This window comes from Piliocolobus tephrosceles, chromosome 14 (assembly GCF_002776525.5).
Source record: "Piliocolobus tephrosceles isolate RC106 chromosome 14, ASM277652v3, whole genome shotgun sequence".
NCBI classification, from domain to species: domain Eukaryota; kingdom Metazoa; phylum Chordata; class Mammalia; order Primates; family Cercopithecidae; genus Piliocolobus; species Piliocolobus tephrosceles.
In genome coordinates, this window is record NC_045447.1 from 11,555,539 (window position 1) to 11,579,210 (window position 23,672).

A 23,672-nucleotide genomic window follows, 5' to 3' on the forward strand; every position below is an offset into this window, starting at 1 on the left:
ATTATATCTGTATCTCCTTTCTTCTATTTTGAAAATCTTGGTCTCATGGACACAGAGTATATACTAAGATTCCAGCATCCCATAAGTTTTCATTTACTTTATCCTACAGTCATACTATATCTACCATCTGGGCATACATTCATTACAAACTATACCCTCTACCTTTAACCCTCATTCAGTCTTAATTCCACAAGTAATTGCATGTTTACTGCTCTCTACCTGTCTTTATAGCAATGGTTCTGTAACTATGTCTAAGACTCATTCTCTCATAGACTCCTCAGGAAGGGCTCAGGGGAAGAAGATTCTGAGGCCTTGCACGTTCACAACAGTCTGTGTCCTTTATACTTTAAAGTCAGTTTTGCTGGATATATTATAAAGTCTTTGGCTCACTTTTTTTTCTTTCTTTATTTAATTATGTAGTTCTATTTCCTTTTGGCAAAAACATGTTTCTGTCAAAAAAGACTGATGGTAATCTAATCATTTCCTGTATATGTCATTTGCCGTTTTTGCCTAAATGCCCAAATAATTTTTTTTTCCTTTAAAATCCAGTAATTTGCAAAGAATACGTCTTTACAAACGTAAAGTATTGACCATTTGGGGTTGACATTCTCGGCTTCATGGTGTGCTCTTTCAACATGCAGTTTCAAATCTTTTTTTTTTTTTAATTTCATGAACATTTTCCTAAATTTTAGTTTTAATTATTTGTGAAGTTCCCTTGCCTTTTTGTTCCCTGCTTTCAGGATTTCCTATTATCTGTATGTTGGATGTTCTTTGCCTATCATGAATATTTGTCACTTTTCCCCAAAGTCTTTTTCTTTCTTCATTTATTTTCATGTGAAAAAGTTTATTCCCTTAGGCATTTTCTGTTATGTGTATGTGTTCCTGTGTTCCTTCTAGTTCAATCTTCATTTCCAACAGAATTCTTTTATTTTTAAGTCTTTCCTAAGTTCTGTCATCTCATTTCTGAGATTTTCATATTTCTGAATTATATTCTTCATGCATGATCTTAACATCTCTTAGCTCATCTTAAAATAAACAGTTACAGGTTTTGTCTGTTTTTTGGCATGCTCTCATTGTCTATAGGGATTCTTGTCTCTTTTTTTGTATAATAACTTTGAATGAGATTTGACAGCAATAATTTCCTGTTGCTTATTTTCATGCAAAATTCGTTTTCCTGAGCTTTTAGAGGGCAATATGGTTCAGAGTACCTTTTGTAACTTCACACAGCTGTGTTTTTAGTTTGCTTTCATGTAGCGCTCAACACTACGGCCACTATTTCTTAAGATTTTCTCTCTCTCTCTCTCTCTCTCTCTCACACACACACACACACACACACACACACACACTTAGATCATCTTTTGCCACAACCATCTCTATCCTTTCTGATCATTTTGACTCCACTCCATACTGAATTTCTTAGGTATGCAGCATCATTCTAGAAGAGACCCCCAGTTGCCTGGTTTCAAGAGGTCATAATGGCTATTCCACAGATCCCTTCTACTCACCCATTATTTGAATAGTCAAAATCCCTGCCAATTTCAACTGCTATTCCCACCCTAATGCACTGAACTTTCTAGCAAATATCTATTGGCAACTTTGGGATTCTCCTATTCTCAAGTCTATCAAATACCCCAGTGCTTATTCTGCTTTCTCCTCTACAGATGCTGATACCCTGAAGGTCTTGTGGATGTTGGTGGTATACATTGTGTATACATATACCACTTGTATTTTGGGGGTGATGAGGATAACTTGTCACCTAGGTTTACTACAATTGTGTTCACGGGTTTCAGGGTTCATAGTGGGGCAGTGGGGAAATGCGGATTAAGAGAGAATTTATTTTTTTTTTTTTTGAGACGGAGTCTTGCTGTGTCTCCTGGGCTGGAGTGCAGTGGCCGGATCTCAGCTCACTGCAAGCTCCACCTCCCGGGTTTTACGCCATTCTCCTGCCTCAGCCTCCGGAGTTGCTGGGACTACAGGCGCCCGCCACCTCGCCCGGCTAGTTTTTTTTTTGTATTTTTAGTAGAGACGGGGTTTCACCATGTTAGCCAGGATGGTCTCGATCTCCTGACCTCATGATCCGCCCATCTCGGCCTCCCAAAGTGCTGGGATTACAGGCTTGAGCCACCGCGCCCGGCCTAAGAGAGAATTTAAAAATATGCTACTGCCACCACCATCTTCCCAGAATCAAATAATTCTTTCAGTGGGTTTTCATGTCTGGGTTTTTTCTTTCACTAGACAGGAAACTAAAATGCCAGTTGGTCTGGTTCAATTCTAACACCTAGGCACTCCAGTGCTTTCCCAGAGGCCAAAGACTCCAGAGACCTGGTTTCACATGTAAGCTAAAGACACACTAGCTCCAGCAGAGACAGCCAAAGTTTCAGCACTGCATTCTCAAAAAGTATTCACCATCCTTCCCTACAGTCTTCCCAGCCTCAGAAAGGCAGCCTGAAGCAAGCCAAGCAATACCCTACGGCTGAGGCTAGAAAACCAGGCTCTGAGTCTCACCAAGGAGTCCTGTTAGGCAATGTTTTCCTATGATGCAGTCTAACTCTCTGCCATTCCACAGAGTAAACAGCTATAAAGGGATTTTTAAGCCTCATTATTGCTTCTTTCATAAAGCTAAAAAACATGACTCTTAAAAGTACAAGTAAACATACATAAATAGAACATAGAAGCTAGGCCATCAGACTGCGAGACCCATGAAGTCCTCTAAAGGAGAGACAATACAGCTTTGTGGCTAAGAGTACGGACTCTAGTGTTACACTGTCCAATATGGTGGCCACTACCCACATGTGGCTACTGAGCATCTGAAATGTTGCTAGCACTATAAAGTAAAAACTATACTTTGGAGCCAGGTACAGTGGCACAAGCCTATAGTCTGAGCTATTCGGGAGGCTGAGGCAGGAAGACGACTTGAGCCCAGCAGTTCAAGGCACTGCACTGTGGTGTAACTGCACCCGTGAATAGCCACTGCACTCTAGCCTGGGCAACAGAGTGAGACCTTGTTTCTTACACATATACACGTTGGATTTTGAAGACTTAGTTTGAAAAAAAAAGAATATGAAGTATCTTAATAATTTTATATAGCTTGTATTTTGAAATAGTAATATTTTTGGATATATATGGTTAAATAAAACATATTATTACAAGTAATTTCACTTCTTTTATTTTTTAATGTAGTTACTAGAAATTTTTTTTTTCTTTTTTGAGATGGAGTTTCGCTCTTGCTGCCCAGGCTGGAGTGCAACGGCGCGATCTCGGCTCACTGCAACCTCCGCTTCCCGGGTTCAAGCGATTCTCCTGCCTCAGCCTCCCAAGTAGCTGGGATTACAGGCATGCACCATCACGTCCAGTTAATTTTATATTTTTAATAGAGACGGGGTTTCTCCATGTTGATCAAACTGGTCTCGAACTCCTGACCTCAGGTGATGCACCTGCCTCAGTCTGCCAAAGTGCTGGGATTACAGGCATAAGCCACCATGCCCGGCCGATTACTAGAAAATTTTAAATTGTATACGTAGCTTACATTGTATTTCTATTGGAAATCACTGGTCTACAGTGTCAAACAGCCCTGGTTTTAATCCCAGCTGTGCCATGTACTACCTGTGTGAAGAGACAACTTTCTTCTCTAAGTGTTGACTGACTTATCAGTAAATTGGGAATAATAATTATACCTAATTTATAAGGCTGTTATGAAAAGTAAATTAGATAAAGCATGTAAAACATTTAGCACAAGACCTAGACATAATCAGTGTTCAAAAATAAGAGTTGCTCTTAATATTACTTCCTAGCATTACACAGGTAATTAGGAGATGAGAGTTTCAGACCTGGCTCTGCCAATACTTGGCTATATAATCCATGTAAGAAAATTAATCTGTTGGATCCTTACTTTATCAGAAAATTGGGAGCTAATGATATGCCTCATTGAGTTGTCGTAAGAATTGAACTCTTCGCCAGGTGCGGTGGCTCATGCCTGTAATCCCAGCACTGTGGGAGGCCAAGGCGAACAGATCATGAGACCAGGAGATTGAGACCATCCTGACCAACATGGTGAAACCCTATCTCTACTAAAAATGCAAAAATTAGCTGGGCATGGTGGTATGTGCCTGTAATCCCAGCTACTCAGGAGGCTGAGGCAGGAGAATCACTTGAACCTAGGAGGCAGAGGTTTCAGTGAGCCAAGATTGCACTCCAACCTGGTGACAGAGCGAGACTCCACCTCAAAAAAAAAAAAAGAATTGAACTCTTTCAGGCAATGCATATTTACTGAGCACCTACTATGAGCCAGTAATTTTTTTGGACACTGGGAAAAAATGCAGTGAACAAGTCAGATAAGTTCCTGTCCTTAGAAAGTTTATATTCCAGTGGAAGAGATATGAAATAAAAATTTATTATTATATAGGCCAGGAGTGGTGGCTCACGCCTGCAATCCCAGCACTTTGGGAGGCTGAGGTGGAGTCCAAGAACTGGAGACCAGCCACAGCAACACAGTGAGATCACATCTCTACTAAAAATCAAAAAAATTAGCAGGGCATGGTGGTGTGCACCTGTAGCCCCAGCACTTTGGGAGGCTGAGGAGGGAGGATCACTTGAGCCAGGGAGATTGAGGCTGTAGTGAGCTGTGACTGTGCCACTGCACTCCAGCCTGAGTGATGAAATGAGATGCTGTCTTGAAGAAAAAAATAAATTATTATTCTATAATGTAATGTTGGGTAGTAATAAGAGTTATGAAGAAAAACAGAGCAGAGTTAAGGAGAAAGATAATGATGGAAAGATGCTACTTTAGCCCAGTGGAAGTCCCAAGGACAGACATTTGAACACAGAGTGAGCAGACAACTAAGGAAGAGCCATGAAGACTGAAAAAAGGACAGAGGACGCAGGTGAGCCTGGGGAAGAAAGAGAGTGGGAGAGCACGGAGGTAGGGGCAGAAGAGGAGGCTTGGCCAGACCACAGAGAGTACTGGAGGCCTCAGGAGGAACTCTGGGTCTCATTCTAGTAGGAGGGAGCCACTAGAGAGTCTGAAGGTTTTAAAATGATCCCTTAGACACACAGAAGGAGATGACGCATGTGCCAGGCTCAGTGTGGCCTGGCACAAAGTAAACATAGAAGAAGACAATGATGGCAGAGCAATGACATGGGGCCCAGCTACTTCCCTTGGCACCCAGGAGGACAAGAAACCTCTTTTACCAAAGAGGGTAGAGAGGACGTGGGTATGGGTTGGAAACACTTCTTCTGGAGAGAAGTTCAACGCTTGGACAACACTCACAATCAGATTTGAGGTCACCCCAGAGTCAATATTCTCCCTCTACCGTCAAGGTACAAAAGGAGGAAAATAAGTCATGGCAAAAGAAGGAGCCAACACTGCTCCACCACAAGGGACCGTCCCTTAGTTAGACCAGGAGCAACACACTGTTTGAAGATACATCTTTTTTTAATTTATATTTTTTAAATTGCCCAAATAATATTGTTTATCATTGTAGAAAACGGTTATTATAAAAATGCAGAAAGTATACATAAACAAATAGAAAAATTAAATTCCAATGACCTGGAATCTATGACCAAATACTACAGTAAATAATATGTTTGGCTATATAGATCCAGATATTTATGAATATGTAAACAAAAAATCTAGACCTCATGCAAATACATGTTATATGTGTGTTATACATGCTTTTTTTTTTTTGTGAGACACGGTCTTACTCTGTCACCCAGACTGGAATGTAGTTGCATGATCACAGCTCACCACAGCTTCAACTTCCCAGGCTCAAGCAATCCTCTCACCTCAGTCTCCTGAGTAGCTGGGACTACAAGTGTGTGCCACCACACCTGGCTTATTTTTTTATTTCCAATTTTTGGAGAGGCAGTCTCCCTATGTTGCCCAGGCTGGTCTCGAATTTCTGGGCTCAAGCCATCCTCCTACCTCAGCCTCCCACAGTGCTGGGATTATAGGCGTGAGCCATCTCGCCCAGCCTGTACATGCATTTTTAAAATTGCATGTTCTCCACAAACTGTGCTTTAGTCTTCTGCTCCTTTCATTTTTATATATATAGCGTACAGCCTTCCAGGGCAGTTAATTTCAGGACAGCACCCTTTTTAATGCTGCATTGTATTTCATAAAGGGTGGTACATACTTTACTCAACACACCCCTCTTGTTGGGCATATAGAAGGTTTCCAATCTGAGCCAAAAGCCTAAGTGATGGCTCCCTCTAGTGCCCTGTTGTGGTGCCCAGCCACCCACACCAGCTCTGTTTCACTTACAGCAAACTCCTCTGGGGTCACTTTCAAGACATCGAAGACAACGGCATCATAGCTCTTGCTGGCATAGTCGCAGCTCTGGCCCTCCAGAGAGTCCGAGCTGCTGCTGCCCTGTGGAGAGCAGGGAGAGATGGTGTTAACTGAATGATCTGACTTGGAATCACTGCCTCCCAAACCTCCTCGGAATTGAGGATGGGAGAGCAATAGAATAGTACAATAAAAACAGCTTCTATTGATTAGAGCTTTACCCCAGTCCAGGCACTGTGTTAAGCACTGCATGTGTATCATCTTATTTCCTTCCCATGTGTGCCCTATGAATACACATTATTATTGTTCCCATTTTATAGATAAGGAAGTAGAGGCAATGTTACTTCTCCAAGCTATCTCAGCTATGAAAGGGAAAGCCAGAAAGTAAACTTATTTTTGTATCTATCTGACCCCAAAACACATACCTTCAGTTGCCACACCCTAACTTTCTCTGGCCAGTGTTTTACTGGTGGGGTAAAAAATTACAGCCCAATCTTCCTTGAGGGAGAACAGGACTGCATGTCTTAGGAGGCCTGAGGAGACAATCTGCTTCATGATGTCTTTCGAACATTACCTGGTTTTACCTCTCTTTTTCCTACTTGAAGTCATTGCAGGAAATTGTTACACAAAATGTGAAAGTAGCTCTCAAGGCTTATTTATCATGCGGGCCACTTGGAATTCAAAGCCTGTTTGCTAATGAGCTGAGAGGTAACCAACTGGCTTTAGAGACCAGTGTGAAAGTTGTATTTAGTAGAGTCCTTTATGCTAAGGACACTCTGCCTCCTGCATGTATATGAAGGGAGTCTCCCATAAAGAGGCAAGTTAAAACTCCTCAAATGTGGCTGATCTCATGAATCTCAACACTGGGGATCCCAGAAAGTTGAATATACTTTCTCTTTAATTTAACTTCATCAAGCTTTATCAAGCTTACCGCCCAAAAATTGTGCCCTGTTCATAAACAATTTTATTAGTCTCAGCTCACGAAGAATGATTTTGTGGTTTCCATTAACCTCAACATCTTGGACTGGGATTTAGAGAATATGCTTTTATTAATTCTTCCTTATTTCACTCTTTCCAAAATGGCTATATCTGGAAAAACTTGGTAATCTTCCTGAAAACTAGAGTGTTTTTAGGCCAGTGAGGGAAATCAATAGTCAACAACTGGAAATGTAAGGTTTAAAAGAGGAGCAGGAACTTAAACCTGTAGATTTCGATAGGCCTGTGTCATCAAAAGATTTTAAAATGAGTCTACTATACAAAAACTCTTAAAATGATCTTAAGAAGCAGCATACTATAGTGGTTAACAGCTCTGAGGTCAGACAGGCCTGGTTAAAATGCCAGCTCCACACCAGTTGCTGTCTGAACTCAGACAAATAACTTTGTTTTACGGAGTCCGTTATCATCTGTAAATTGGTGATATTAAACCTACTTCCCAGGGCTATAGTACGGGTTATATAAAATAAAGCTTAAAAAGTAACTGGCAGAATCTGCCTCCACTCCCAGGAGAGCTGACTCAAGGGGACTCGGGTGAGCTCAGGCATGGCTTTTTTTTTTTTTTTTTTTTTTGAGTGGGAGTCTTGCTCTGTCGCCCAGGCAAGAGTGCAGTGGTGTGATCTCGGCTCACTGCAACCTCCACATGCCAGGTTCCAGTGATTCTCCTGCCTCAGTCTCCCAAGTAGCTGGGATTACAGGCACCTGCCACCACACCTGGCTAATTTTTGTAATTTTAGTAGGGACGGGGTTTCGCCATGTTGGCAGGCTGGACTCAAACTACTGACCTCAGGTGATCCACCCACCTCAGCCTCCCAAAGTGCTGGGATTATAAGTGTGAGCCACCACACCTGGCCCAGGCATGACTATTTTTAAAGTTTCACAGTGACAGGACAGTCTCCCCTGAGGAGAACCTATGCAGAATGAACTTTTGAAAAGTTATAAAGACTTCTCCTGATGCTGCTGGAATTGGCAGTCTACTACATCTCCCAGTCTTATATGTAGATCGTGAGCAGACAATTCTGTACAAACTGTTCTGTACTTGTACACCCACCTTCCAGAAAGCAGAATATATCAGGTTGACAGGATGGATTTTCTTTTGGATGGTATAATGTCACGGTTAGGAGCACCAGCTAGAGAGTCAGGGTTTGAATCCCCACCCACCTGGCAGCTGTGTGATTCCAAGAGAGCTTGTTCACCTATCTGTGCCTTAGCTTCCTCAACTATAAACTGGGGATAAAATAATAATATATACCTGATGGGGTTATTGTGAATATTAAATTAGACAATGCCCATGGAACATGCAAAAAAGTGCCTGGTATATATAGTAAGCAACAAATTATGGGGCTATATGGGTGTAAATGTATCACTCAGTCATCAAAATTTATTGAGCACTTCAGTTATACATGTATTCATCCATTCGCTCGTTCAATTATTCAATAAATATTTACTGAGTACTTACCTTGTGCTGGATACACATATATGTACATATACACAGCAAATATGTGTGAATGTGTATAATGTGTATACACATATATATACACACTTATATATATATACACACACACATATACACATATACACACACAAACCAAAGAAGAAAGAAGCGTCACTCTAGATGGAAATAGAAGTCTGATTCCTCTAGTTACAAAAAGGAATCCATTCCCAGGATTTCAGGTATTATAACTTTCCAGTGACGCACCATTGTATCTGCCCCAAACACACACAATCATACAAGGGGACGTGTTCAATCAAAAGCTGCCCCAAGTACATCATTGGTGATGATGATGAGGGTAATGACAATTCTGCTGCAGTAGCAGCTTTACTTAAACCTATCCTGATTTCAGGACCAGAGATCAAAACACTGAATTTTTTTGAAAGGGTTATAAGAAACGAACTGATTCCTGTGACTTTTTGGCTGGTTACCCAGGATCACTTCAAAAGCCCAGCATAACGAGGAGGGCCTTGTGGGTTTAAACCCTGGTATGGCCTGCCAATCTGTCAGAGGAGGAGGCGTTTCACACACAATAGGGTGGCAGCATCCTGGGCCTCAAATGGCACCCACTCTTCCCGCATGCTTCTGTGCCATTACTGAGCGTGGAAAGCAAACTCCCAAACCCCACGGCAGGGGCCCTAGCCCAGGCCACTGCAGACCACCAGTCCTTACAGCCATTTCCTACTGAGCAAGGTAAATAAGAACCCAGGGCCAGTTGGAATGACTTCTGTCTGACTTCATTCCGGAATGTGTGTGACTTATTTATAATCAGCAGCGGCTTTTCCTGGGAAAGGTCTGATCCCTTCTTGCCACCAAAATGGAATGTGGCACTTGCTACGACTGGACTGGGCAGGTATTTGTTTTTCTTTGAAGAGAACGACTTCAGAAAACATGCTGATCCTCAGGGCTGACTGCCTCCCAAATCTCACGCCTCCCGTGGCCAGGGGCCTTAGGAGTGCTAAGAATGGTGGTATTCATAGAGCCCTACTGCCTTGCTGTCCAAGCCTCAGCTGGGGCCTGGGTTAGCTGAAAGGAGACCCCTCTACCCACTGTCCCTCAGTACCTGTGGAGTGGCAGAGGTGACCAACACGCTAGCCATCAGACCATTCCTCTTGTACATAGTCTCCAGGCCACAGGGAGCTTCAGGGCAGCCTCTGCAGGTAACATAACCTGTCTGGAGAAGTCCTGCAAGGCAAAGGGGCTCATAAAAACCAGTCTTCAAAACAAATTTATCCCCACCCCCAGGCGAAAGTTGTACCAGACTTGAGCAGACCTTTAAAGAAAGGTCATCAGCTAGCGGCTTTCGGGCGAACTATGGCCCACAGACCCAGGTTGATGGGCTTGTACAGGGTATTGATATTTTTAAAATTATTACCAACATTTAAAAATCGGAAGATTTCACATAGAATTCTGGATTTCTGACTTTTCTGGCAATATTGGGCCCATTTTCCTGCATGGTGACCATCAGCCAGGTGAGTGGCGGCTGCCCCTTGGATTGGAGCAGGGCCTTTTAGTCCCCACTTGGCTTGTGCAACCATTTCAGTGTGTGCCTGGCCCTTGCAGGCACTAGAGTTTGTGATCTTTGTCTTACTCATTTTGAAACAGGGTCTCGCTCTGTCACCCAGACTGGAGTGCAGTAGATCAATCACGGCTCACTGCAGCCTCAACCTCCTGGGCTCAGGTGATCCTTCCACCTCAGTCTCCCAAGTCGCTGAGACTACAGGCATGTGCCATCATGTCCCACTAATTTTTTTGTGAAGGTGGGGTCTTGCTATGTTGTATGTTGCCTAGCTGGTCTCAAACTCCTGGGCTCAAGCAATCCTCCCACCTCAGCCTCCCAAAGTGCTAGGATTACAGGTGTGAGCCACCGCATCCAGCCTTGGTTTTTCTTTTAAAACAAAGGCAGGGTGAAGAAGATAAGCAAATTCTCCTGTGTTCCCCTGGCACCACACTTCTTCATCAATAATAACCTGGGTAATAGCTAACCCCACATAGTACTATATGCCGTCCTTGGCATACATTAACTCATCTAACCCAAAAATCCTGAAGTAGGTCCTATCATTACACCCTATTACATGTGGGGAAACTAAGGCAGCAGGGGAGGCAGATATCTCATTATTTGATGGCTTTGTTCATGCCACCCTATCACCCTGTCATCATTGAAGACCCTGCTCAAACATCCCTTCTTCTGGCTATCATGCCTGAACAACCCAAAGCAGAGCCAGCGTTCTGTCACCCAAGTGCACACACCTATAATAGAGCACTTACCACATCACTGAACGCAGAAAGCTGTGGCCACTGACAGTTTTTTAGTGGCAAGTGACCAGGAGAGTAGGGAGGGGGTGGGAAGGAAGGCGAGGAGAAGACAAAGACTGGAACCAACTGCAGTTATCCAGGCAAGAGGTAAGGAAGGGCCCCTGAGCTGAGGCTGAGGCTGTCAAGTCAGAGAGGAGACAGACTGAGAGACAGGAAGGACTGAGACTCCCCAGGCACTGAAGTGGAGGGGAGGCAGAAGTACCAGCTGAGGATGAGAGAGTTTTTGGCATGAGGTACCAGAAGGATGGTATCTCCTTCTTTAAGGAAGGAACAGAGGTGACATAGCAGATTTGGGGGAAAGATGATGAATTTGATTTGGGAAATGCCAAATCTGTGATGCGTATGTGGAAATCAGTCCTGGAGGGCAAGATCTAGCCCAAAGGTCACTGCGAAAGATGATTTGCCTGGATAAGTGCAGTTGGCTCCAGTCTTTGGAGGCAGCTCAAAAAGAAGAAAAAGTCATGATACTGATGACATGATACCTGATGATACTGACTCCATCTGCAACTCTCCCAGGTCCCTCAGTCACAGGGCCCGGCACACAGCAGTATGCTGTCAAAGAAACAGGGGTGGCCGGGCACAGTGGCTCAGGTCTGTAATCCCAGCACTTTGGGAGGCCGAAGTGGGTGGATCATTTCAGGTCAGGAGTTCGATACCAGCCTGGTCAACATGGTGAAACCCCATCTTTACTAAAAACACAAAAATTAGCCGGGCGTGGTGGCAGGCGCCTGTAGTCCCAGCTACTCAGGAGGCTGAGGCAAGAGAATCACTTGAACCCAGGAGGTGGAGGTTGCAGTGAGCCGAGATCGGGCCACAGCACTCCAGCCTGGCGACAGAGCAAGATTTCGTCTCAAAAAAAAAAAAAGAAAAGAAAAGAGAAAAAAAAGAAACAGGGGCAAGCAACCAAAAAGGAACATCCAAATGACCCATGGTCTCTCCTGGTACATCTCCAGTGCTGACAATGGCTCTTCTCTCATCCCTCAAAGCTGCTCCAATACAATATATCCACTTCAGTTATCCCATCCTCAGTTCTATCCTGTGAGCCCTCTACCTTCCCATTCTTCCCAAGAACACTCAGAAGAACTAGCCTGCCCTATAAACAACATTTGGGAATCAACTGGGAGAAAGCTGACTATGGTTCTTAGAGGGTACCACTGACTTGCTGTCAATTCTCCTAAGTATGATAACAGTGCAGTGGTTAAGTAGCAAAAAGTCTTTATCCTTTGTGAGGTGTGTGTCAACATACAGACGTAAAGTGAGTTTAAAACTTAGGTTCAAATGGGTCAGGAAAATAAATGTGAGTAGAGATAAGGCAAATACAGCAGCGTGATAACGATGGCTGAATCCAGACAAGAGGGTATAGAGGAGTTCATTGTATCAGTCTCTGCACTTTTCCAAGTGCTTGATAATTTTCATACTTAAAAAAAAAAAAAAAAAAAAGAGCTGGTCAGGTAAAGTTTTACCTTAGAGAAACAACTGAGCTGGAGAGGCCAAAGTCCTCTTTTGTGAGCTCATTTGTTAGTCATTTTTGTCCTGACAGAAGACATGTTCGCCGTCACCAAGAACCACAGATCCACAGCTAGTGCAGGTTTAAAAAACAGCTCTACAAAAGATTTGAACAGATATTTCACAAAAGAAGATATATGGGCCAGGCACAGTGGCTCACACCTGTAATCCCAGTACCTTGGGAGGCCGAAGCGGGCAGACCACCTGAGGTCGGGAGTTTGAGACCAGCCTGGCCAACATGATGAAACCCCATCTCTATTTAAAAGACAAAAGTCAGTCGGGTGGGGTGGCACATGCCTATAATCCCAGCTACTTAGGAAGCTGAGGCAGGGGAATCGCCTGAACCCAGGAAGCAGAGGTTACGGTGAGCAGAGATTGTACCATACACTCCAGCTTGAGCAACAGAGTGAGACTCCATCTCAAAAAAAAAAGAAGAAGAAGAAGATATATGAATGACTAATAAGAGAAATGCCATCAGGGAAACACAAATGAAACCATAATGAGATACCACATCACACCTACCAGGATGGCTATAATTAAAAACAAAAGAAAACAACAACAGGCCATAATGAGTATTGGCAAAAATGTGCAGAGATGGGACCCTCATGCATTGCTGGTGGGAAGGCAGAATGGCACAGTCACTTTGAAAGATCGTTTGGTATTTTCTTAAAAAGTTAAATATAATTTACCACATGACCCAGTAATTCTACTCCTAGGTATCTACCTAAAAAAAGAAAACATATGTCCACACAAAGACATGAACATGAATGCTTACAGCACCATTATTCATAAAAGCCAAAAGCTACAAACCCTCCAAATGTTCATCACCTGGTAAACAGACAGACAATTCAATTGACACATCCGCAGGATGGAGCACTACCCAGCAAAACAGAGAGGTGACACACGGATACAGTCACCACACCAACAAACCTTAACACACATGCTCGGGGAAAGAAGGCAGATGCAAAGGAATGTACTGTGATTCCATTTTTAGGAAATGTCCAGAAAAGGCAAATTTAGAGCGACAAAAGTGCACATCACTGGTGGGCCAGGGGCAGGGGCGGAACTGACTACACAAGGACACAGGAGTTTCTGAGGGATGGAAATGTTCTAAAACTGGATTGTGGTGGCAGTTAGCTCTACAAATTCACTAAAAATCATAGAATTATACCATTAGAAGGAGTGGGTTTTATGAAATATAAATTATACTGCAATAAAAGAAGTACCTTCAGCTGTTTCATGAGGGTGATCTGAACTTATATGTTTAACTCTTCTCTCCCCCATTCTCCTTGAAATATATATATATATATTTTGTTTTGTTTTGTTTTTTTAAGAGACAGCTCTGTTTCCCAGTTTGGAGTGCAGTGGTGCAATCATAGCTCAATGCAACCTCAAACTCCTGGGCTGAAGGGATCCTCAGCCTCCCATGCAGTTGAGACTACAGGCACGTGCCACCATGCCCAGTTACCTTTTTCTATTTTTTGTAGAAACGAAGTCTCACTACATTGTCCAGGCTAGTCTTGAACTCCTGGCCTCAAGGGATCCTCCCACCTTCGCCTCCCAAAGTGCTGGAATTATAGATAGGTATGAGTCACCACACTTAGCCAGGATACTATTAATAAGCAAACAACTTTGAGGAATGTCTAGTGCAGAAGAGATGGCACGGAGGGGAGGGAAACAGCCCCTGGAGGCAAGGAGAGGCTCCCAGGATGGAGTGGCTGGAACCCTCCAACAGAAACCCCCCTGAAAAACCCAAACACTTCAAAATAGGAAACCAAAGACTGAGACTAAACGTAAATCCAGCTCAAGATTCAAAGGCAGTATAAGGCTGACCAACTCAGCCTGTCTGTGCTAAGCCAGAACAAACCAGCTGGTATGGATGGAACCTGTTCAGATCAGTTCAAACAGGATTAAAGTGATTCAATCCAGGCCTAACAGAGAGTCACCACAGGAGACCAAATGGAAGACAGCCAGCTTGATCCTCTTTGAGTGGATCCAGGCTGTCTCAGGCCCAGGCTGAAGTGGGCTTGGCTGCTTTCTGGGTGTGCCTGGCCCTCTGTAGCTCTTCCCAAGGGGAGCACAGACATGGAGCTCAATCTGCTCAGCCTGGCCCAAATGAGAGGCCTTGCTCTCCCTGCTTTCCTAACAACTGAATTCTCAAGTCTCAAGGCCTTCAACACAGTTCTCAGACCCTCTTCTGTCACTGGCCATAGTGCACACCCTCTGCCCATATGAAGGGCACCACCATGCTACTCACTTCTTCAGCATCACTGGGTGGCTCCACTCCACACACCAACACCAGCACTAACAGTGAGTGTAGGTGCTGTGCAAGGCATCGGGCTAAGCATGACGTGATTAGCTCATTTAATTGTCACAGCCGCCCCATGAGGTAAAGATGACCTAGACTTCAGGGAAATGGAAGCACAGTGAGGTAATGTGACTTGCTGCGAGTTAGTGGCAGGACTGGGAGGTTCAAACTCTGGTCAGTCAATGCCAAGGCCTGGGCTCTTCACCATCCCTGACACTGCGTCTTATAAGAGTCCAGGTGAGCACTGGATGAGAAAATGTGTTTAAAATGCTCCATCGGGGCCAGACATAGGGCAAGTACTCAATCAAGATTATCAGTTACTACTGGTGTCAGTGTTATCCTACAATTTTCTATTCATTTATACCTATTCTTTTTCCTACAACAAACAAAAAATTAAGTGTTTGCAAAAGAACAGTATCATGCTTTGTAAAACCATGGGCTTCCACTGCTGGGAAGGGGATCACCAGCAGTGGGTTCCAGGCTCCCCAGGGAGCATAGCTGAGTCCAGGGGTCCAAGTACAGGAGTCCTCTCAACCTGCCTACCCTCCCGCTGTGGCCCAAGCCCACCTACAGATGAAGCATGGCAGCCATAGTGTGTTACCCATTATGCTTTCTATGGGATATCTGACCTAGAAGGAAAGACAGAGCACTTGTTTCCAATCTGACTCTGGCATGTCTCACCCCTGACAAAAATGGCTGAATTTATGGGCAGCAACTCTCAGAGAAGTGATACTTCACATGCTAGGAAAGCACAGGATCAAGTATAACAAAATGTCCTTTTCAAGGCTCAGAGAAACCCCCACCCATCCAACTTCAGTCCCCGAGGCCTGGCTGAACCCCCAGTTCTGTATCAGGGAACAGACTCCTATTGAGGGGGTCAGCGTGGCCTAGTTCTCAGTTCTCCCTGAGAACTGCTTCCCTACCCAGAGTGGGCTCTGAAGATAGGGAACTGTGCGTCCTCAGCCAGACTGACTAGACCAGGGTGCCCCCTGGTTCTCCCAAGAACTCAGGACCCTGAGATACTAGTCTCTGCTGGTCAACTAAGCTAAGGTGCCACACCCGCAGGAGTAGACAGTGGCCCCATGCAGGGACAGTCTGGTCAGAGGGAAGAAAGCAGGGGGAGGAAGCAGATGCACAGACAAGAACTGAAGAAAGAGCCTGTGTCTGAAAGAAAAGGAGAGCAGCCCAGGGCCCTGCGATAAATGCCTCCCTGTCAGCATCAGGCAGTTAGAGTAGACTTCCACAAGACCTCCACCAAGGCTCGTTCCTAAACATCAAGTTTATGCCAATCCACAGGAAACCTGACCCTGAAAATGCATTGGCTCACTGGAAAGGGGAAGACACACACTATTCATTCACTTACTGAGCCCCTACCTCATGCTAGGCACTGTCCTAACCAACAGTTCCTAACGATGTTGTGTCTTAGACCCTTTTGGCAGTCTGGTGAAGCCTCTGGGCTCCTTCTCATAGAAATGTTTTAAAATGCATAAAATTATACAAAAAAATTTAAATGTATGTATTAAATTATTTTAAAATAATTCGTTGTGTAGTAATATATGTATTTATGTAAGGCAATATGTATCTTTATTACTGTATTCAATAATAAGAACTATGGGGAGCACCATAATTTCAAAGTAGTTATGAGCACAGATGTTCTGGACTGCCCACAAATGTTATGACATGAAAATACCTGTAGGCCGGGCGCGGTGGCTCACGCCTGTAATCCCAGCACTTTGGGAGGCCAAGGCGGGCGGATTGCGAGGTCAGGAGATCGAGAACATCCTGGCTAACACGGTGAAACCCTGTCTCCACTAAAAATACAAAAAATCAGCTGGGCGTCATGGTGGCCACCTGTAGTCCCGATTGCTCGGGAGACTGAGGCAGGAGAACGGCGTGAACCCGGGAGGCGGAGCTTGCAGTGAGCCGAGATCGCGTCACTGCACTCCAGCCTGGGTGACAGAGCAAGACTCCGTCTCAAAAAAAAAAAAAAAAAAAGAAAGAAAATATCTGTGATTTCTATTGGTGACCAAGTCCCAGGTACTATTAATATTACTATGGTTCATTGTCTATATTAATAAATGAGAGAAATGCTAAATTTCAGTTCAAAGTTAATGAATGTCATTTTTTCCACCCAAATTCATAGAAACTCAAGAACCTCTGTCCCAGGCATTGGGCACACGAGGTGGGCAGGCACAGAAGGTCCCTGCTGCCATGGAACTTACATTCTAGGAAGGGAGTCAGAAAATGCATGTAACAAAGAAGGTAACTTAAGATACTGATAAATGCCATAAAGAAATGAAATAGGGTGGAAGATGATACTTGCCAGGATGGTCAACGAAGGACTCTCTAAGGATGCGACATATGAGCAGAAACCTTAGGAAGGAGGCAGCCATACAAACCAGTGAGAATATGAGTGTTCTTTGCAGAGGGAGCAGCAAGTGCAAAGGCTATGAGATGCACATGAGCCTAGCAGGTTTATTATGGAGGGAGAAGGCCATGGCTGGAGCTGAGCCACCTGGAAGCAGTGGACAGACAGGCTGGGGCCAGGGCATTGAATGGCCTTTTAGGCCATGGTGAGGAGCTGGGGTTTCATCTCGAGTATACTGGAGGGTACGCTAGAGAGGTTTTTCCTTTTTGAGACACAGTCTCACTCTGTCACCCAGGTCCCAGGCTGGAGTGCAGTGGCATGATCTTGGCTCACTGCAACATCCACCTCCCAGGTTCAAGCGATTCTCCTGCCTCAGCCTCCCCAGTAGCTGGGATTACAGGCACTAGGATTATAGATGCCCGCTACCACACCTGGTTAATTTTTGTATTTTTAGTAGAGATAGGGTTTCACCACATTGGCCAGGTTGGAGTTGATCTCCTGACCTCAAGTGATCCACCTGCTTTGGACTCCCAAAGTGCTGGGATTACAGGCATGAGCCACCACACCCGGCTGTGCTAGAGAGTGTTGAGCAGGGAAGTGACATGATCTGATCGGCACTGTTTTGGAAGATCACTTTGGCTACCTTGTGGAGAACTACATTGGAAAGGCCAAAACCGGAGGCAGTTAAGTCAGTTAGGAAGTAACAGACAGCAGCAGCTTGGATTCATGGGGAATGGATCCAGGAGATGTTTTGGAGGTTACACACACAAGACTTACTGACGGACGACATGCAGGGGGAAAAGAAGAGAGAGGAATCAAGGATGTCTTCTAAGTTTGAGGCTGTTATGAATGAGTAGATGGGGGCCTAACTGCCACACACTGCTTCTTAGTTCATTCCTGTGTTTATTCAACACCCACCCCCCAGGTGGTTCACTGGAGCACAAAGTCCTCGGTGACCAATGCCTTTGGGGGTCAAAGAAGACATTGCTGAGTAGAACCACTGAGCTGGGTCTTACAGGATGAATGAGAGGCTCCAAGTAAAGTGTGGGCTGAGTGTGGTGGGCACCGGGCATGTGTGGATGCACAGGGGAACAAAGGGACAGGTGCGATACCAGCATGCTGGGGCATGAGTGGCAGGTGTCCTCTCCTACCTCCCCCAGTCCCGTGTCCATCACAGATTAAATGAGCTCTGGGGACACAGCAGCAAATAAGATGGGCAGGACTCCCCATGCAGTTTATGTTTTCACAGACGGAACTAACACCACAATATAGCAACAGCATCTTGCATCCTGTTCACTCCCTCATCCATTCAGCAAACTCTGTAAAATTTTCCCAAGCCCTGCTCTGTGCAGGGAAGTCACATAAGCCCTGGGCCTCTAGGAGCTCATACACAGTCTGATCACTGTCATTGCAACAATTTATTAGACACTTACTTTGTGTCAGGTGAAAGGATTTATATACATTAAGACCCATTTTACAGATGAGGCAACTGAGGCTCAGAGAGATAAATTAAACTGTAGGGGCTATATTTTTATACATCTACATCAGCTGTGTCACCTACTACACAGGGAGGTAGCCTGGCATAATGGTGGGAGCACCAGCTTTTTTGGTTTGGGCAAATTAGTCAGCACCGCACCAAAAACCCCATTCTTTCTGCCTGCCTTCTGCCTCTCTCACCTCTTACAAATACACACACGCGCACACACACACACACACACACACACATGCACGTGTACGTGCACACACATACTCCTGCTGCTAATTCCTCCCTGGAAACCAAAACACTGCAGGAGAAAAAGTGATTCTCATGATGTAACTTCTTAAGAACGTGGCAGTTGTATCAGAACCACAGTACAATCCCACATCTCTTTTTTCTGCTTATGACAGAATCTGGCCTTGTGGGGGGGGACTCCTGAAGAGGGAAAGGAAAATCCCATATGCAACCTTGGTTTCCTTCCAATCTTCCAGAATTCTCCTTTAACATTTCAGGTTCAGGAAACCAAGAAAATAACACGAGACAGGCCAATGCAGACCACTCCTGAGAAGGCATAATAATCACTTTTTCCTAAGCTTAAGGAGGTTGTTTCAAAGAAAATACACACATCCAGTCATGTTCAATTACAAGAAAGTGATTTCTTCCAAATGTTTCAGACAAGTATGAAAATGGATCCCAAACACCATTTCCGAGCCCACTTCCACATTGTGGACGTGCAGCTCTCCCACGACTCCGCAGCTGCCTGCTCCTCCCTTCTGTGTCATGCACAGAAGCTAGACAAAGACAAATAGGAAAGTAACAAAGAAGGATTTTGCCACAACCCCTCCAACAATTGTTCGGTCCACTCCACGAACAGTAAGTGTATACGTGTGCACACAGGCACATGCACGTGCACACACACTCACTCAGCCACAGCACATCAGATTTTGTATTGCCAAAAGGTTTCCCACTAAGGCACCCATCACTCTGGGTCTGGAACTCCTGCCAGGAGTTCAAGAAAGTCCCCCTTGTGCAGGGATGGCCATGATGTTATCTCTAACTCCTCCCAACCCTCTCCAAACTCTCCAAGCCTCCTTTCCTGGCAAGCAGCAGCATCTGGAGACTTTCAAAGAGAGCCGGGCCACGTAAGCATATGTCAGACTGGAACGGCCATCACTCACTCCAGTGTTTACTGGCTCCCTCCTCGACTCCTTTCAAACTACACCACTCAGCATCCAACCTCTGGCCTCTCTCCCAAGAAAGGAGAGATAGTGAGCTGAGGAGGCACCACTGAGTCCAAAGTGCCATGTGGGGCTGGGCCTCCATGGAGGAGAGAAGTCAGCAGTGCTCAGTAAAGAGGGCTGGCTTTAGAGACAGGGTCCTCCACAGGTACCAGGAACAAGGGATAGAACTTGGGGGACTGAGCAAGCACGGAGAGAAGGGCTGGGAAGAGTGTCTTCTTGGGGAAGGGAAGCGCCTATGTTTACGGAGCTGAAGTAGGGGCCGGCACAAACAGGCAGCCATCCTGTGACAGGCGTTCTCAAGTGCCCCCATGTCCCAGGCTCTGTATGCTGAAGCTGAGGAGGCAGAAGGGGAGAAAACCCATCCTTGGCCTCAGGAAATGTATAGTCCAGCCCAGGGATGCCTAACCTTTTCAAGAATGAGGGCTTTCTGAAATTTTAATTTTTATTTATTTTATTTTTTTAATGTTTTTTGAGATGAACTCTCCCTCTGTTGCCCAGGCTGGAGTGCAGTGGCGCGATCTCAGCTCACTGCAACCTCTGCCTCCCAAGTTCAAGCGATTCTCCTGCCTCAGCCCATGCTTGGCTAATTTTTTGTAATTTTAGTAGAGACAGGGTTTCACCATATTGGCCAGGCTGGTCTTGAACTCCAGGCCTCAAGTGATCTGCCCGCCTCGGCCTCCCAAAGTGTTGGGATTATAGGCGTCAATTTTTAAAAGAAAAGTAATTAATTCATGTGCATGGTAGAATTATGTAAACTGGATAAAAAGGTATAAAATATAAAAGGAAAGTCTGCTCTCCCCAAAGCCCCTAGGCCCTGTCCCCAAGGTTACCACAGTTCACAGTGTTGGGTAGCATCTTAATGCACACACCCACATAGATATACTAGTATGTGTGGATATAAAGGCATATAAATATAGAGGGAAACACACTTTAGAGACCCGCCTTTCAACACTAAAAAAAATAAAACCGTAGTTCTCTTTTTGACATCTGTTAAGGAAAAAAACCTGCTGTAACAAAAAGCTATGATAAATTAACCAACACTCTGGTTTAACAATCACTGCAGTAGCTACATATATTTGAGTAATAGTAGGGGCTATGCACAGCACCTGTCCTTCATTCTACAGACAGCTCAGAGCACACCAGGATTTGGGGAGGCCTTAAAATCACCTGTAGCTCAACCCCCACTCCCACCAGGGTAACAAGCTGCAGTGCAGGCTTGATAGGAGTGCAAAACAAGGCAGCTACAGAGCAAGTCAAAGAAGCCAGGTTCCTCCCCGTGGCTTTGGGGACAGAGAACCAGGATCTGAACACTCACCTTTCATTTACTTTGTGCCCTTGGCCAGCTGCTTGACCTGGCCAACATCCACTTTCTTCCTCTGGGGAGAATCATGGTACAGGCTGTGCATCCCTTATTTGAAATGCTTGGGACCAGAAGTGTTTCAGATTTCTTATTTTTTGGATTTTGGAATATTTGCATTATCTTACCAACTGAGCATCCCAAATCCCCAAATCCAAAATCCGAAATGCTCCAATGAGCATTTCCTTTAAGCATCATGTCAGCACTCAAAAAGTCTCAGATTTTGAAGCATTTTTATTTCAGATTTTCAGAGTTGGGATGCTCATCATGTACCTACCCCTGTACCTACCTCACAGGAGGTTGAAAGGATTAATAAGATGATGTATGTAGAAGTGGCTGGTGCAGAGGCTGGCAGGTAGCGTGGATTCAAGAAATGATAGCTATTGTTTCTGGTAACACCCTCCACCACCACTTCACCTTCCAGGGCAGGAGTGAGCACAGACAATGCTCTCTTAGCCTAAGACCACAAGAAATCAATTTGAAGGTGAGGCAATGAAACAAATGTGAATGAGGAAAATGCATTTCTCTGAAGACCAGGAAAGGGTTCTCTGGTTGGCAGGAGAGTTTTCTTTTAGTCCCTCTATGAAAGGCTGGCTAGAGCGTCCCTATCTCCCACATAAGCATCTACAATCTACTCTGGAAATGGAAGTTTCTCCCCTTCCAAAACAAGGTGCCTGCAGAAGACAGGTGAAGGAGGAAAAAATCCTCCCCTGCAGCCACCAGCTGGCAAGACCTGATTTCTTCCATAGGGAAAGGAGGCACACTTTAGGAAAGTGGGAGGCCAGGGGTATTTATGGGGGTGGGCTTAAAGGGAACATCAAGAAATGAGGGTGAAAGGGAAAGTGAAGAGAGGATGATCTACCTCAGACATACCAGATACCCACAAAAGCCCTGGGTGCATCATTCTGGAAGCCTGAGTAGTGAAGTTTCCCCTTTTGTGTATTAGGAATCACAGTGCACAGTAGCCAGGCCAGGAACTCAACCCCTCATTTCCTTTCCACAACTCTGTAAAGCCCTCATTCTTTTTTTTTTTTTTTTTTTTTTGAGACAGATTCTTGCTCCATCACCCAGGCTGGAGTGCAGTGGTGCAATCTCAGTTCACTGCAACCTCTGTCTCCCAGGTTCAAGCAATTCTCCTGCCTCAGCCTCCCAAGTAGCTGGGATTACAGGTGTGTGCCACCATGCCCAGGTAATTTTTGTATTTTTGTATTTGTATTTTTTGAGATGGAGACTTGCTTTGACGCCCAGGCTGGAATGCAGTGGCGCGATCTCAGCTCACTGCAAGCTCCGCCTCCCAGGTTCACGCCATTCTCCTGCCTCAGCCTCCCGAGTAGCTGGGACTACATGCGCCTGCCACCACGTCCAGCTAATTTTTTTTGTATTTTCAGTAGAGATGGGGTTTCACCGTGTTAGCCAGGATGGTCTCAATCTCCTGACCTCATGATCCGCCCGCCTCAGCCTCCCAAAGTGCTGAGATTACAGGTGTAAGCCGCCACGCCCGGCCGGTAATTTTTGTATTTTTAGTAGAGACGGGGTTTCGCCATGTTGGCCAGGATGGTCTCGAACTCCTGACCTCAGGTGATCTGCCAATACCTGGCCAAACCCTCAGTCTTAATCAGAGTCCAGGGAACATTTGCTTTGAGTATCGGCAGGCAACATTGTCTGGAACTAAAAGGGGTACTGTCTCTGTCCTGGGCCACCATGGACAGAGAATATTCTTCTCCGTGGAACATGGCCAGGTCTCACCACCTCCAATCCCTCCATCTTGATCCAAGCCACCAAAACCTCCCATCTACTGTGAAAGTCTCTTATGCAGTCTCCCTGCTGCACCCCTGTCCCTTTATGGCTTACTCTTAATAGAGTAATTGCAAAAGCTAAGTCATAACTTGCAGAACACACACACACACAATACACTAAAAAAAACACATTTTCCTGTATCTAAAGCATACCCAGCTGGAGAAAAACAGAATGCATCTTCCCCTTCTCCAAACGGAAGCTGAAGAAATACCCTGACTGAGAAGAGAAGACGATGTCTGCCCCAAGCAGTGACTTTATCACACAGAAGCAGAAAGCAGGAACTGCAGAAAGAATTCAGTCCACGGTATAAGGTACTGCAGAACCACTTGGGATGGGACCTGAGAACAGGCCTGAGGATATAATGGCAAGAGCACCCTGTGTGCAGTGTCAGGGAAGGACCGATGCACAATGGGACCTGATGGTCCTGACTCTACCAGGGCCAAGTACAGCAGAAATGGGAAGGCAAGAGATGAGGGCAGCAGATTGAGGCTGGGGTCTTGAGGGGCCTGAGGAAGACATCTAAGCACATCCTCA

General features: G+C 45.0%; 1 protein-coding gene across 13 annotated transcripts in view; it reads right to left on the reverse strand.

Annotated features, from left to right (window-relative positions):
- The window catches only part of RALGPS1 (Ral GEF with PH domain and SH3 binding motif 1), a 306,693-nt gene that overhangs the window by 250,570 nt on the left and 32,451 nt on the right, over positions 1-23,672 (reverse strand). For all 13 annotated transcript variants that reach the window (XR_002732590.1, XM_023217125.1, XM_023217126.2 and 10 more), the window contains exons 2-3: positions 9,832-9,953; positions 6,260-6,367 (exon numbers count right to left, since the gene is read on the reverse strand). Coding sequence is in view for 12 of the 13 variants with exons in the window: in XM_023217125.1 (XP_023072893.1) it covers positions 6,260-6,367; positions 9,832-9,888 (165 nt within the window). In the remaining variant the exon portion in view is untranslated. The remainder of the gene's footprint in view (positions 1-6,259; positions 6,368-9,831; positions 9,954-23,672) is intronic.